This window comes from Hippocampus bargibanti, linkage group LG20 (assembly GCF_051943395.1).
Source record: "Hippocampus bargibanti isolate YZ-2025 linkage group LG20, ASM5194339v1, whole genome shotgun sequence".
NCBI lineage: Eukaryota > Metazoa > Chordata > Actinopteri > Syngnathiformes > Syngnathidae > Hippocampus > Hippocampus bargibanti.
Window position 1 is genome coordinate 4,817,200 of NC_142753.1, and position 15,119 is coordinate 4,832,318.

General features: G+C 42.1%; 1 protein-coding gene across 3 annotated transcripts in view; it reads right to left on the reverse strand.

Annotated features, from left to right (window-relative positions):
- Positions 1-15,119, reverse strand: part of khdrbs3 (KH domain containing, RNA binding, signal transduction associated 3) — a 97,802-nt gene that overhangs the window by 69,328 nt on the left and 13,355 nt on the right. For all 3 annotated transcript variants that reach the window (XR_016113450.1, XR_016113451.1, XM_088986862.1), the window contains exons 2-3: positions 4,137-4,258; positions 98-214 (exon numbers count right to left, since the gene is read on the reverse strand). Coding sequence is in view for 1 of the 3 variants with exons in the window: in XM_088986862.1 (XP_088842988.1) it covers positions 98-214; positions 4,137-4,258 (239 nt within the window). In the remaining 2 variants the exon portion in view is untranslated. The remainder of the gene's footprint in view (positions 1-97; positions 215-4,136; positions 4,259-15,119) is intronic.

A 15,119-nucleotide genomic window follows, 5' to 3' on the forward strand; every position in this document is an offset into this window, starting at 1 on the left:
TTTTCAAAATAGATTACGTCACTTCCCAAAATTACATTTTCGATTATCCAGACATGATTGGCTTTGGCTCACAAGGTCAAGCGGAGAGTCGGGTTACCTTGTCTTTGTCCCGCATGGACCCTTTACCCAGAATGGACATCTTAGTGAGGGTGTCCTCCTGTAGTCTCTTTAATGAGTTCCCACGTGGCCCAAGAAGTTTGCCCACAAAGTTAAACTGCAGGAAACAAAACAGAAGGGGGGGGGGGGCAATCAATCAAACAGCTGTTTGCACGAGATAAAGCGCAAAGACACCGGCATCAATTTGACGTAGATTTAACCTGAAGTCGTTTTTCACAGAAACTAATAAAAGCTATTCTTTGCATCTTCGGCGGGATCAATACAGGCGGTAAATCAAGCGTATTTCGTCACAGTTTGGGCTTTTGTTAAGCGAAAACCAATTCCAGTCAGCGTGGATCACATTTTGTCGGTCTTTATTCTCTGAATTTTCAGTCACCACAGAGTGACGATGAACTCACAAGGTCGTTTTTGGTCGGTGAAAGTGAGCCTAAAAATGCTGCGCCATCACAATGGCGAGCAGAGAGCCATCAAAGCGAGAGAAACCTTAACACTCGCCAATTCCATTCACAGCCGGAGACGGTCAAAGTGAGACAAAAGATGGGAGAAAGCTTTCAGATTTTTTATTCCCCGGTGACTTATTCGGCCGTCTCCTTTGGCTGCCAAAGTCATCAATTAGCTGGCGGGAGGTAACGCTTCACCTTGCCCTTTCCGACTTTTGTTCAGCGAGCTTATTCAGAGGCACCTGCCAATTTCTAACCGATAACTTCAGGAGCTTGAGTGATTTACTCCCGTACAGTCATAAGATCGGCGTGTTTGATCCGTTGCGTGTTTGTGGAACTGTTTGCAACAACAACAATTTCTTGCGTGGGCTAATTCAAAGCGAACACGGGCAACATAAGCTAGATGTCAGCCTGCGAGACGGAGTCACTGCTGTCCCAAAATAACCTTGTCTCGCCACTTGGCAGCCACGAGGAATTTTCAACATAATGAGATTCCCTGGCGGAGTGGCGCTATTTACCGCTGAGGAACAAATGACAGCAAAGCCATGCTAACCGCTAAGCTAATGTGGAATGTGGGGTCTGCAAAATGGCAGAAAAAGGAAAATCCATGTATTTAATTTCTGTATCTATGTATTTTTATTTATTTATGCAAGTATGCACGAATGCATGTATGCATGTATGCACATATGCACGTATGCATGTTTGTATGTATTTATTTATTTTTATTTATGTATTTGTGTATTTACAGTATGTATTTATGCATTTATGTATGTATTAATTTATTTAGTTAGTCGATGAAAAGGTTTCTTCAGCCGTCATCTGTACTTTTTTGAAGGTGTCGGACGTTTTGCTTCTTATCCAAGATGCTTCTTCAGCGAACTAAAGTCTTGCTGGTAGTATCGCCCCTATATACATATCCCTAATGTCCAGAAATGGCGGCGGCGGACACTGCTATGATAGGTCCCTACTCTCAGGTTGGGGGGAGCAGAGGACCACTCCCTGAAGCCCCACCGATTGTTCCAACATTCCTGACTAATGACTGGCCTGATTGCCCCGCTCCCTCCGGTATCACCTCATCAGCATTACTAATGTTACCTAACCTATGTTGTCTAAGCAGGCTATTGTACGACCCACCATATCGGGTTAATGAAGGATTTAGCTTTTTTATTAAAATTGCTTCTTTTACTCCCCTTTCAAACCATCTATGTTCTTTTGCTAAGATTTTAACCCCATTGTCATCAAATGAGTGGTTGCTAGCTTTTAGGTGCATATGTACTACAGATTGAGCCCCACTAGTATTATCCCTGCGATGCTGATAGATCATACCAGTATCCGGCGCCGCCATGTCTGGACATTAGGGATATATATATATATAGGGCCGATACTACCAGTAAGACTTTAGTTCGCTGAAGAAGCATCTTGGATAAGAAGTGAAACGTCCGACACCTTCAACAAAGTACAGATGACGGCTCAATAAACCTTTTCGTCGATGGACCACTCCTGTACGACTGAGAGCTTACACAGACGTATTTATTTAGGTATTTGTTTATTTATTTATTTGTTTAGTTATTTTTTTATATATGTATGTATTTATCCAGTTTTTCATGTATTCATTTATTTATGTATATGTATATTTTTGCACATCGTCTGGCAGTGAATGAGTTAAACTGTTAAACGTGGAGTTTCCCCGCTGCATTTAACACCGCCTCGTTAAAAGACGCATGACATCAGCCAATAAGGTCTGAACGGTAATACGGAATAATATGGGAAAAAAAGATCCAAATATATGAGTCTTCCAAACAAATAAATCCCCCCCGCTGTTTATCATCGACAAAAATCTGTCCTGTGACTAATGCTTTGGGTATCATGAGGGGATTATGTGACCCCGTCTGGACTTGTATGATGTCAGCGCGCCACGGGAGAGGATTGTGATGCTATGTTGGGAAACGGTGGCGGTAAAAAAAGAGGATGTGAGGGGGAAGGAAGAGGGGGGGGGGCGTGGTGGATTACAAGAACGTCCACTTTCTTCACATAAAAGCAGGGTGGGGAGGCGTTATTTAGAAGCGTCGTCTTGAAACCGGCTAAAGAGATGGCAGAAGAACGTGTGGTAGAGGCGTGCTGGGGGCAGCAAGATGGGGGGGGGGGGGTAAAATGGCTTGTTCCTCCAGACAGAGAAGAAGACCACTGTAGTGGAAATAAAGCAGTGGGACTCCTTACGACTTGCTAATGGGCCTGTAGTGCTTTCTGCCAAGTGATCCGGCGCACTCGCCACTACTCACCGCGCTGCCCTGCAAGTCATAACAAAAAGGAGGGAGGTCAATGCGCAGGCACTGTTTAGTGGTCGGGTTCATCCGGAGATGGACGAAACAGACTGATGATAGGGACATGAGACAGCAGGGTGAAAACGAAGGAGCTGATGGGATAACACACCCCGAAAAAATAATTAATAATAATAATAATAATATTTTAAAAAATCTCCTTTTTTTTCTCTTTATAGGTAAATGATATGGGCTCAACAAAGGATTTTTGACTAATACATTATGTTTTGTCCCAATGAAAACACACCAACAGCCTCTGTTCTTTTTTATTTATTTATTTATTTATTTATTTATTTATGTTTTAGCTTATTTAGCTAATTTAGAGGGTTTCTATTGGCAAAGCTATGGGCATTTTTCGTCCAATAGCAAAACTCGGTTTTAAACAACAATATGGAAAATATATCTATTTTTTTCCTTTGTCTTCTTATTATATGAGCACAGATTAACAACATTAACAAAAACTGTGGCACTGGAGTGGACATTTTTGCACATGTCTGGCAATGAATGAGTTAATTACTTCTTCTTAAGCATAGACTACGAGTACTTTGACCACGTTAGCTTTTCATGTCACGGCCATCTTTGTATCTGTGTGAATGAAAGAGAGAGAGAGAGAGAAAAAAAACAACAATCAATTGAGTTGAATGACTCCCGCCATCGCATCCTGCCAAAAGGCTACAAATTGAATTTGTCTTCCCCGCGGTGGCTTGTTGGACCTCTAAACAGCGTATCACTCATTGGTAAAAGCGTGGCATGAGCTCAAGCTTGTAGTTGACAAATTTTCGATTGGGGAGGCCCCCTGGGGTGTGCCCCATTTTGCTTTATAGCGGGGAACCGTCAATGTCTTGCCGTTATACACCTCCAAAAAAATGGCTGTTATTTACCTGGAGGAAAGAAAAAAAAATCTATCGCAAGAGGCGAGAAAATGGAATCTGCTGTGCGATAATTCCCCTCAATCTTATATTCATAAATATTCATAGACGTATGAATATGGTGAGACATCAAAGTGGCATTGATCAAGGTCAGTGTAATAGAGTTGTCGCGTGCGCGGGGGTGCGCGTTCACGACAGAAAGTAGGCGGAACGACACCTGAAACCGCTCGACTTATTACAGTAGGAAGTCCTCGTTGTTTTGTTATATCAAACAATCGTCAAGATAACTGCAACAACAAAAAATCAAGGGAGTCTGAGGAACCTGAAAAGCAAACTGGAGCAGGTTGCATTGGCTTATAAATAAATGGCGCACGTTCAGTGCGTCAACTTACTTTAGGAAACTGCTTGACTGGTATCAAAACTTTTTGGCCCAGTTTCATGTTCTTGTTGATGACGACATCGATGAACTTTTCTTCCTCTTTGCCGCCTTCCTCCTTCTGAATCCTGTCGATTTCTGATAGGCAAAAAGGAGAGACGTTAGAGGCGGTCTGGTTGATTCGTTCATTTATTCAATCGGAATTTCTAGAAAATATTGTATGCTCCAGTTCAATTCCAACCACACACAAATGCTGTTCATGTTTTTTTTTCCAGTACAGGAAAGAGAAACATCATCCGAAAACAAACATTATTTCTTGAAACATTACAAATATCATTAGTATATAATGTGAATCATTTAGAGCCGAGTACAGACCCCTGAGGTATCCGATGTGTACACCTCAGACATGACACCTTTGCTAAATTTTGACATAAAAACAAAGGCCTATAAGCGTTTCTTTATTAATTAATTAATTAATTAATTAATTAATTAATCTATTTATTTATCTCTTAATTTGAATGTTTGTTTAAAAAAACTACATTTTACCTGAGCAGAACTATCATTTAAAATATTAAAAAATAAAATCACAGTCTTAGTTGTATTGCATGGAGGGAATTAAATGATGCAGTTTTCCAGAATAATAATTCAAATGTATTCATGACATACTTTGTATGTGCAAACAAGGAAAGGGTCTTTAAAGTCAACAGCAATAAATAAATGAATAAATAACGACATCAACAAATAAATACATCAATAAAAAAAATGAAAAATACATACAAACATAAATAAATCAATCTCTTTTTCTCCCAACCAGCAACCGTGAGAACATCGAAATTGAACGTTTTACACATGGACGGAGCAGCAACATACTCAAGATTCGTCAATTATGCAAAGCCAGATGTGCAAATTGGATGTGGAAAAAAAAAAGAAGGTGGAGGGGTTAGTGATAAATCAATAAAGCTCCCGCTGTATTAATTTTGCAGGTACTAATTAAAATGATTTGAAATGAGTCTCTTTTCTTTATTTTTTTAAGCAAGGATAAATGATAATTGAGCTATCAGGGAGATGGAGATAATATAAGCGTCGAGCTTGTCGTCAGGGTTGCGCAAAACATTCTGAGGGAAAAAACAAGATAAATATTAATGCATCACCTAGCAACATGCCCAGAGAGACTCCATCCTCTATTGAGATGCATCACGGCTGAGATTGTTACCGAGACAACTTTCGGCTCCCTTTTTGCTCTCTAACTGGAGGAAGCTTTGCATTCCGCAACCAAATTGACCTCCGATTCACCCTTGCCTAGCAGGGGCAACCAAAACGCACCTTTTATTCGGGAATTGAAAATATGACGTAGAGCGCCATTCCCGAATTTGTTCGGGTTTAGTTTTTTTTTTTCATGCTTGGGTGCCGATAAAGCACTGGCCATGACCTCTGACCATGTTTTTTCCCTTCCACAAGAGGGCAGCATTTCCTTTTTTTCCCGTATGAGCGCTTTGTTCCAGCTTCAGCTGTTATTAAAGCGCTATATAAACCAATGTTTTGTATTGTATTTTTTACAGCTGCCCCTATTTCAAGCTCAGATAACTCCAGACTCATCTAACTTAGAAATTAACTCTTTTTTTTCTGATGAAAGAAGAGAGACTAAGGTTTCTTACGCTTGCATTGAATGTTTATGTAGTCCTAAAACTCAATATTTTGTGCGTCCAGGAATTCCAGTGACAATGACAAAAACCCTGGCACTGGAGTGGACACATTTTTACACGTCCGGCAGTGAATGAGATAACAGCTGTTGTGAAGGAGGAGATCCAAACGTCGACGCGAGCATAATGCACTTATTGTGATGATTTTTTTGGGGGGGGGGGGTGTAGGGGGGCAGTCACTCTTCCATGACTGCAAATTGGCCATGATTGTACACGTGGCTACTCGGAGAAGCACGACAAGGACATTGAAAGAATCAGACTGTTGTAATGCTAAGCGGTGATAAGATGTTTTCATAAAAGGCTGTAAAATTGTCTCCATATGGACGAATAAATGGATTTAAATGCAGCGCAACCTTCAAAGTCAAAAGTCCTAAAAGATGCCCTCCGACTAATTTGCCAAAAGATTTTTGAAAGCAAATCCTCTTGTAATTTGAGTTCCTCAGATTTCATGAATACAAGAGGGAATGAACATGTGAAAAAAATAGAACACGTCAGGGGCACAGGGTCCGCACGCTAGCCGCATTGTTGCTCAATGCAGCGGAACCAACTGCGCTTTACAATTAGCGTCGCATCAAACTGTTTTGGTGGCATATGTTTGACGCGTGAGCGGCTCCGGCGACAAAGTGGTTTTCATCTAACAGTGGTATTTATCTTCTGGCGATGCCTGCCTGGCACGCGCAACATTTCAGCGGCAATAAAGACATGCTGACAGGAAGTAGAAGAGCATTAATGATCTCTTTGGTCTGGAATAAAAAGAAATAAAATGGTTGACATTTCAATTAAGCAACACAGCATGGTGATGTTTTTTTTTTTTTTTTTTGCACAGCTTCTATTTACATACAGTATGTTACCTGGTGACCATGTTGCGCCGACTTCTAATCACGCGCCGTGACAAAAGTGACACGTTATTTTGTTGCTGAGCGGCTTTATCAATTGCAAAGCGCATCTGCGGGGGAAAATAATTGAGTTGTGCGGGGGAAGACACTCTGTCGCATCCTACGGCCAGTTAAAAAAAAAAAAATAAGGGAGGAGGGGCTTCAAATGAAACGCGGCGCAGAGTTTATATGTTATTCTTTAGTGCATCTCTTGCCGACAGACTTATTACTTTGCTTTGCAACCGAGCAGAAATGTCGCATTCATTATTCATGCGCAGAGAAAATATACCTGAGCTCAAGAGAACAAGCTACGTGTCCTCACCAATGAATATTATGGACTCAAAATACCCACAATCACTATTTCTTAACCGTTCATGAAGCTGCTTGCTGGGCCAAATCACAAAGAACTAAGTTGGTATTTTGTGAACCATTCTGATTACACATATGCTGCAATTCTGGATCTGAACCAGATTGGAACAGATTCCGGACAGAGTCCTCAGCATGAATGGCATTGACAGATTTCCCAGAAACGAATACAGGTAACATTCGACTTACGACCAGCTCGATTTACGAGAACCCGTACTTATGACCATGACCTCCAGACCCTATTTTGTTAAATTTTAATTCTACGCCTGGCACCGCAAGCGCGCTAGCAGGCGGGCAACGCACAGGACAATTTTGGCCAGGCAGCCAGCATCTCACTCTCGCATAGCAATCAACCGTGTGATGGCACCAGGGGGGGGGGGGGTTGCCTGTCATTTAGCCTCAGAGTCTCTATTCAACATTTCATTTTGAATGGATTTCAACTTGCGACTATTTCGATTTGCAACCGTTTGGTCGGAACGGAACTCGGTCCTAAGTCGGATCTGACCTGTATATGATTTTTTTTTTTAATTTCCACAAAGACGTCGTGGATCATACAAGAACCCACAACAGCATCCCAATTTTTTTCCAAACGGAATTCATGACAATCCACTAAAATACAGTGACTGTCAAATGGCACCGACATTCCTCCCAAATCAAAAACAGTGCTCGCGAAAAAGCGCAACCATTCAGCAGAGTCTGCGTCTTGAATGTCGTGGCCGAAAATGCTAAAAAAACAATCCGTATCTGTTCCACATGACGCACAACAACTCAAAGTGACCAAAGAAAACACAAAAACAACATAAAAACAACGCCTAAAAAAACAACAACAAAAATGCAACGCTCGTGAGAACACTTAACGGCTGCCTACTTGGGCGCCATCTTCGACTTTAGATGATGAGCCTCCATAATGCGGCAAAATGCCGTCTGGCTTATTTACATTGTTAAAGACGGAAAATTAATGTAATCACAGCATGCGAGTCAAGCAAACGTTTACAAAAGGAGCGAGGTCATACAGGAATAGATAATGGGGAAAGCATGAGCTAAAAACTTCATTAATGCAGCGCAAAACTATATTAGCATAAGGCGATAAATTAGGACAAACCAGCGTTTGCGTTTCTGTTTATTTGTTTGGGAAGGTGTCAGTTTGCCTTTGTTTTAGTGTCAATGGCAAAGTTAACGCGGTGACCCTATAAAACGTCACCAGAACGCAAACTCATTGGTTTACTCCAGCCCAAATCTTAGTTTTCACTCCCTACTCCTCCTTATGCCTCGACAAGGTCAGGCAGGCAGAAAGAATCTGTCTCGCCACCCCCCCCCCCTACCGCCGTCTAATCTGAAGATTACATTGTGAGCGGTCGCGGAGGCTCTCTGCAGCCCCGCCAGACCGGCTCTCGACGGCGAGGTAACGAGCCAAGACCCGCTTTACGGTGTCGAGATAATGTCCGAGGATTAAGACGGAGAGCCCCCTTGAGTGGCGCTTCCTTCCCACTTCCCATGTGACGCCGCGAATTAGCGAATGGGATTATCTCGAGTGTTCTCGACCTTCCAAAATTCTCATGCCTCGTCGATAAAATGTCGGAGGATCACGGGAGGAATGTCTTGCAGCAGGTGTCCAAATGCAAAAGTTATGTTGCCGGTAATTCGGAGAAGTTATGGCGAATTATCCAAACCACCGGGTGTGTTATTCTTTGTGCGACAATCTGAGATCGGAAAAAACATGGCTGAAAATCAAAATTTGAAATTCTGAATGCGGAATGAGCTTGCTCCTCGGGCGACAGAAAAACGTTAATAGTATGCGAGCAGTACTGATCCGTAAAAGACGTCATTAGATATTCTGTTTCTACAAATAAAAAAAATGAGTCCCCGAATACTACAATTTGAATCACACATTTTAGAAATGGCGGTGATGGATTTTTCCTCAATGCTCGTCGTGAGGGCTTTCATTTTGTAACAAAAAAATTGCAGATTTTCCCATGTTTCGTCCTATCGCCATTTTGAATAAACACTGAAAAAATGACAGTCACCTTAGATTCTTCTTCATATGACAAAAAGCCACTAAAGAAATATTTTCAAGGCTCCTAATCGTCTCTGTTGATGGCCAGGGGTGGGCAGGGGTATTTGATTGATGTCTTATTGTCTTGTTTGATCAATACGGCGCAATTGTGCGAGAGTAAACAGCAGCCGAGACCACAAATCACAAGCAGACGCTCGCTTGCGCTGGCGATTGTGAGGGGCAACGTCAAAGCTAACGATCGCAATATTGTTACACATATGCAAAACCAATCTGCGCATTTCGTAGCCAAACAATGAACATTTGGTTACAATCCTCGTGGTCAATTCCCCAAATTACTTTGGGACATCAAATACGTGTACGATAGTTTTTTTTGGGGGGGAGGCTTGGGGGGAAATTGACAGTGCTTTCGAATCAATCAGGAAATAAAAAAGCCATTTTGGGATCATTGGGGAGTCAAAACAAACACTTTTTTTAATGGAAATGTGACAGTGCAATAAGAGAATGTTTGAGAAAGTGAAACTGTGTTTCATACCATATCGAAAACCACATCTGGGGCTTTCACTCAGGGGGGGGGGGGGGGTTACCCTGAAAACCACCGTTCACTCTCGAGAACAAACAAAAAGTGCGCCTGCAGTTCTATTATGCATATTGAAGATTTTTTTTGAAAACAGGAACACTAGTATAAACCCTATAGGGCGAGATTGCAGCGCCCGTAATGAGAAAACGCAGAGCTTATACGACACTAGCGGCCGGTGGCGACCAATCACCGTCTCTGTTAAGCACAGCGCCGGCGAGCCTCCGCTGCTTTGTCTTCATTAGGCTATCAGCGCGCCGCTGCGTTCAACAAAATTGCAAGGCCAGAAGATGCTCAAAGTTGTGCATGTCAGGGTGGCGGGGAGCAGGCTTTAGAAAAAACTAAAGCCCCCAAAGATAAAAATCAACATTTGAATAATAAATCTTCTTTTTAATAATAATAATACATTTAATTTCAAGCGCCTTTCAAAACACCCAAGGACACTTTACAATAAAAACAATAAAAACAAAGCACACAACAATAAAACCATAAGTAAAATGATAGATAATAAAATAGCAGATAGAACTAGACATTGAAAGCAATTTTAAACAGATGGGTTTTGAGGTGGGATTTGAAAATAGGGAGGAAGTAAATATTACGGACCTTTTTTTACTTTGGACCTTGAGAAAATAAAAATTTAAAAACGGAACCACAGGAAGGCCACCGCATCCCACAATTAAGAGACACTCATGTTTATGCTTTACAGATTTTTTTCCCTTCCTAATGAAATTACCCATAAAAACGTCATTAGGCTGTGAGAAAGGGGGCCGGTCGTGGTGGGGGCTTGGGCAGGGGGGGGGGTGTATCTGAGGATAAAACCGCGGGGCTTAATGAACATCGTTATCTCGACCTCATCGTCGGCAGTTTTATCAAGATCCACATTGAAATCATCATAATGAGCAGTTACTCCTTCGCTTTCAAAGTCAAGCTGGCGCAGCATCCCAGGTTGGACGACCCATCGGGGATTCAACGGGTTGCGGAGAAAGCCCGTGGAAAATTCAGAGTGATTAGTATGCATCCGTACGTTTTTGATTCGAATGGACAAAATCCGACTTCAACGGACAGTTAAGACGGCGGACAAAATCACTGGAACCGACCCAGCCACTCTTGAGGATTTGCACACTGTAAGAATCGAAACAAGAGTGTGGAAAATCCTATTGGACCTTCCGTAGCCTGCCCACCACCTTTTCCAGCGACTTCCCTCAGGCAGCGAGTTCGCCCGCAAACAAATTCCTTGTGTCTTCTACATACTACATACATACAATAAAGATTATTCTGATTCTGGTTTGCGGCCGTTTTCAAGTCACTTTTTTAAACAATGTCTCAGCCAGCATCGTTATTGAAAAGTCTTCTAAGATGGAGGCGAAAGCACAGCAGAACCGCTAAATTGGAGAGACGCCTCAAGCGGCAAAAGAGATTTTTCTACACAAATCTGAGATCCTCCTGGTCTGCTAATCAAATATCGCGCATATGACAAGCGGAGGGCAGACGCTCATTGATTGAGTCAACGCTAATTGCATAGAGAGCTCAGATTGTTTGCACAAATACAGACGCAAGTATTTGGATATCGGATCATTGCGCAAGCCGTGCTGTGACTGATAACAAAAAAAAAATATGGAGGCAAGCTGCCCTTTGCAGAGACAAAAACTTCAGTTTTACTGGAAAGACTTTTGAAAACATTTTGAAGTGTTTATACATTCTCTAAGGACTATCAAGTGCAAAATATGGCTGCAATCTGTAAATAAACAAACACGCTTGCCTGAATGAAGCTCCTCAACACACTTCAGGTGTACTCAACAGCAACAACAGCAGTGATAATAACTACAACAAATGAAGTCACGGAAATCCCAACTGCGGCATAGCATTTAGTTAGCCTGGATCGACTATACTAGCACCGCCGGGGGCTTTCGATGCACGGAACGGTGGAAGCATAACTGACTGCCCGGGGTCATCGCTTAGCTTATTTAATGAGCTGTGCAATGCTAATGTAGCATATTTACACCTATTGATGAATGAGGGTTTTTGTGTGTATGTCCCCACCACTAAGTCCACAAACTTAGGCAAAAACACACAAGTGTGTGTGTCTAATATAATTGTTTAGTTCATAGTGATGTGGTTGCGTATGTTTAAATAATTAGCAGATGCCGTGTTGTAATATATTAAACTTCTGATTTTTATCCGCCATTTGCAAGAGTCCCGATTCTGATCCGAGGCCATTTAATTTAATTATTATGATTATTATATATATATTTTTAACTTCTTCAGGCTGCCGTGACCCCCCAATTCCATATCTGGAGCTGATCTTGCGCTCTTTAGAGCTAACGTCGCAAGGGACGTAGCGCTTTGAAGGGGCGACTGGTAGCTGCAGCTGCTTCGGCCAAGCCTCCGATTAAAGGTCATGATGCTCAAGAGTGCACTCTGACTAAATAAATAATGAGAGGAGGGAAAGTGAAGAGCAAATGAACCAGATGCCAGAGCGCCTCAAACTCATTGCTTCTATGTCAACAAGACGTAGTGGGGACCATAGTCCTCGACATTTACCATTAAAGGACAACCGACGTCTCCGGACAAGTTGTGTCCATAATTTGTAAAATGGCTTCAAATGACTTCTACTGAGCGTATTTTACAAAGATTCCACCACATATAGCTATATTTTACGTTTTAAGACTCGTGCTGAATATTCTGGAAGTCTTGTTTTTGAGTTGGTGACGAGTCCTCACCCTACGTCACTGAAGGAATGCCCCTGACCGAAAAAAGGACACATTGTAGCAGTCCTTCCATCGCGTCAATTCATTTTGCTGTACTTGGCTCTGAAAACGTCGTGTAGGACCAAAATGAGGCAAAACAGGGCGACAAAGCTCCATGTAAGGAATTAATCAGCCAGTGGAACCGGCTGATTAATTCCTTACACGGGTTTGTCGCCATGTTCTGCCTTTTTTGGGTGCGACATTTCCCACCCCTAATGCCTCAAAATGAAACGGAATAAATTATTTAATCTATTGCAAACATGGATGCTTTCCTCTTCAGAACTATTTGAATCATATTCATAACTGGATGAGTAACAAGAAAGCATATTCTCCGAATCTGAAGCCATTGTTTTGATTCTCAAGCAAGGCAAGACGTCTTGCTGTGACACCACTAACATGGGCGCGGGACCTTCTGAAACTGGCCACTTCCGGTTTCAAATTGAAGTACTTTTTAGACACTTTAAGTCATTTTTATTGGTGTTTTGCATTTGTCTAAAAATATCACAGTATTTTTTAAAACGTATTTCTGATGTGAGTTAGGAAACAAAAATGTGACGTCGGCTGTCCTTTAAGTGTAAATCACGATGTGCCATATGAAAGATATTCACTCCAATTATAGCTAGCTTAATTCAGGCTACTCTAGGACGTCTGATTCCGAAATAAATAAACAGATAAATAGATGAATAAAAAATAAATAAACACACATACATGCATGCATTAATTCATAAATAAATGAATACAGATGAAATAAATAAATAAATAAATAAATAAGATGTCCACTGTGAGACTAATAAAGGCATATCCAATCCAATCCAATGTTAAACAGGGCGCAAATAACTGCTAAATCAGTTCATCGAGTCACCGTTTTTGGCAATCCTTTCTGGAGCTAATGGATCTCATCGGGCTGAATCTCACCCTGTTTTCTTTGTACTGTCCTTCAATTAGTGTGCCTAATTGTCACTTTGAGTTTACCGTCAACCCTAATTTTTGCAGGAGAGCTTTCTGGAAATTAGACCTAAAAGGCTAAATTGTCTGTTTCGGTGTTGGGGATGACTCGACTGATGGCACTAATGGTGGATTAATTGGGAAAATAAGCATCCCTGCTCCGTCGGCGGATGGATTAGCATATTTTCTTAGCATTTTGCAGCCGGTTGCCAAATCGGAACAAAAGGTTCTCTATTTTAAGGCGCCGTCCTCCGTCATTAAATCATTTGCGGGTGTTTATGAGGTGAGATGGTGTCAGTCTGTTGATTCCAAAAGTAAGAAAGTCAGACAGAGTCCAAGATAAACAGCAAACATACATGCGCTTTGGTGAGCCAAATTGCACTCAGTCAAAAGTCCGAGTAGACCTCCATCTTTATGAAGGTGACCGAATCGCGCCGCATTCTTTCGCGGCGCAGTGGATTCCTCGCGCCTTTAATCCAAGTCCCATCGGAGACCTTATGAGTGAACAAGCGGTGGAAAATAATGGCTGGGTGTCACTGGACTAGCCTGCGGGTGGAGATTAAGGAAATGAAAAAGGAGTTCTTCGCGTCGCTCACTCTGTTTCATTATCGACCGTGCGCCAGAGGGGACGACACTTTGGCTCGCCGCACCTGCGGCTTTGCAGGCCCATCGGCTTCCTTGATGAACGATATTGGGATGGAATTTGTTATTTTTTTATTTGTTTGTGTGTGTGCGTGCGTGCATACGTATGTATGTATGTATGTATGTATGTATGTATGTATGTATGTATGTATGTATGTATGTATGTATGTATGTATGTGTGTGTATGTAGTGCGTTAGCTAGATAGCTAGTTAGTTTGATAGTTTGTTAGTTAACCAGTTAGCTACCAAGCTAGTTAGCTACCAATCGACCTATCGACCGATTGACCTATAGACCTACCGACCTACCTACAGTACCTACCTACCTACCTATCGACCTACCTACCTATCTACCTACCTACCAACCTCCCTACCTATCTATTTTCCATTCGCAGTCTCCGTCACTTTAAGGAAAAATGGCAACTATTCCGCCTGACGCCGCAACATTAGTTGAACCGCTACATTCTGCTTATGAACGAATTGGCAATATCGAACTTGTTTACTTTAAAACCCCGAGCAATCACAGCATGAAGGTGACGCCCCCACCGGGGGTCTCTATTTGTCCTCGGCGGCGTGGGTGAGATTGTCATCAAACCGAGGCATCCCGGAGAGACAGCCGGCGGCGTTGCTGAGTCAACAGCCTCACTGTGGAACCAAAGCAGTCCATTAGCTTTACCTTGCCACCTCTCGCCGCAGGATGCCCGCAGCGCTAAATGAAGCCAGGCATATTTTCATCTTCCCGACAACCCGGCGGCAGCTGCTGCTGCTGCTGTGAGAGATGCAAGTCGATGTCACTTTTCGTTGGACGACAATTGCTATTGGTGACCTTTAAGCTTTGGTAGTAGCGACTATGTCCATACAAACGATGCCAGACGGCAAAGTAACAAGGGTGCATCGTCACGTGACTGCTGTCGGCCCGACGATCAATACCATCTCAGATGGGCTCAGTTTTCGGATATTTATCTTTTTATAGGATTTTCCTGCTGATCACTCATTAAAAAAAACAAACAAACAGATAAATAGATGACTAAAAAAACTGAATAACTAACTCGATCGATAGATGATAGAAAAACATTCAATTACTAGTTTTTCAAAATGTTTCAATTACTACTTTCTCAAAATGGCAGCCATTTTTTGAG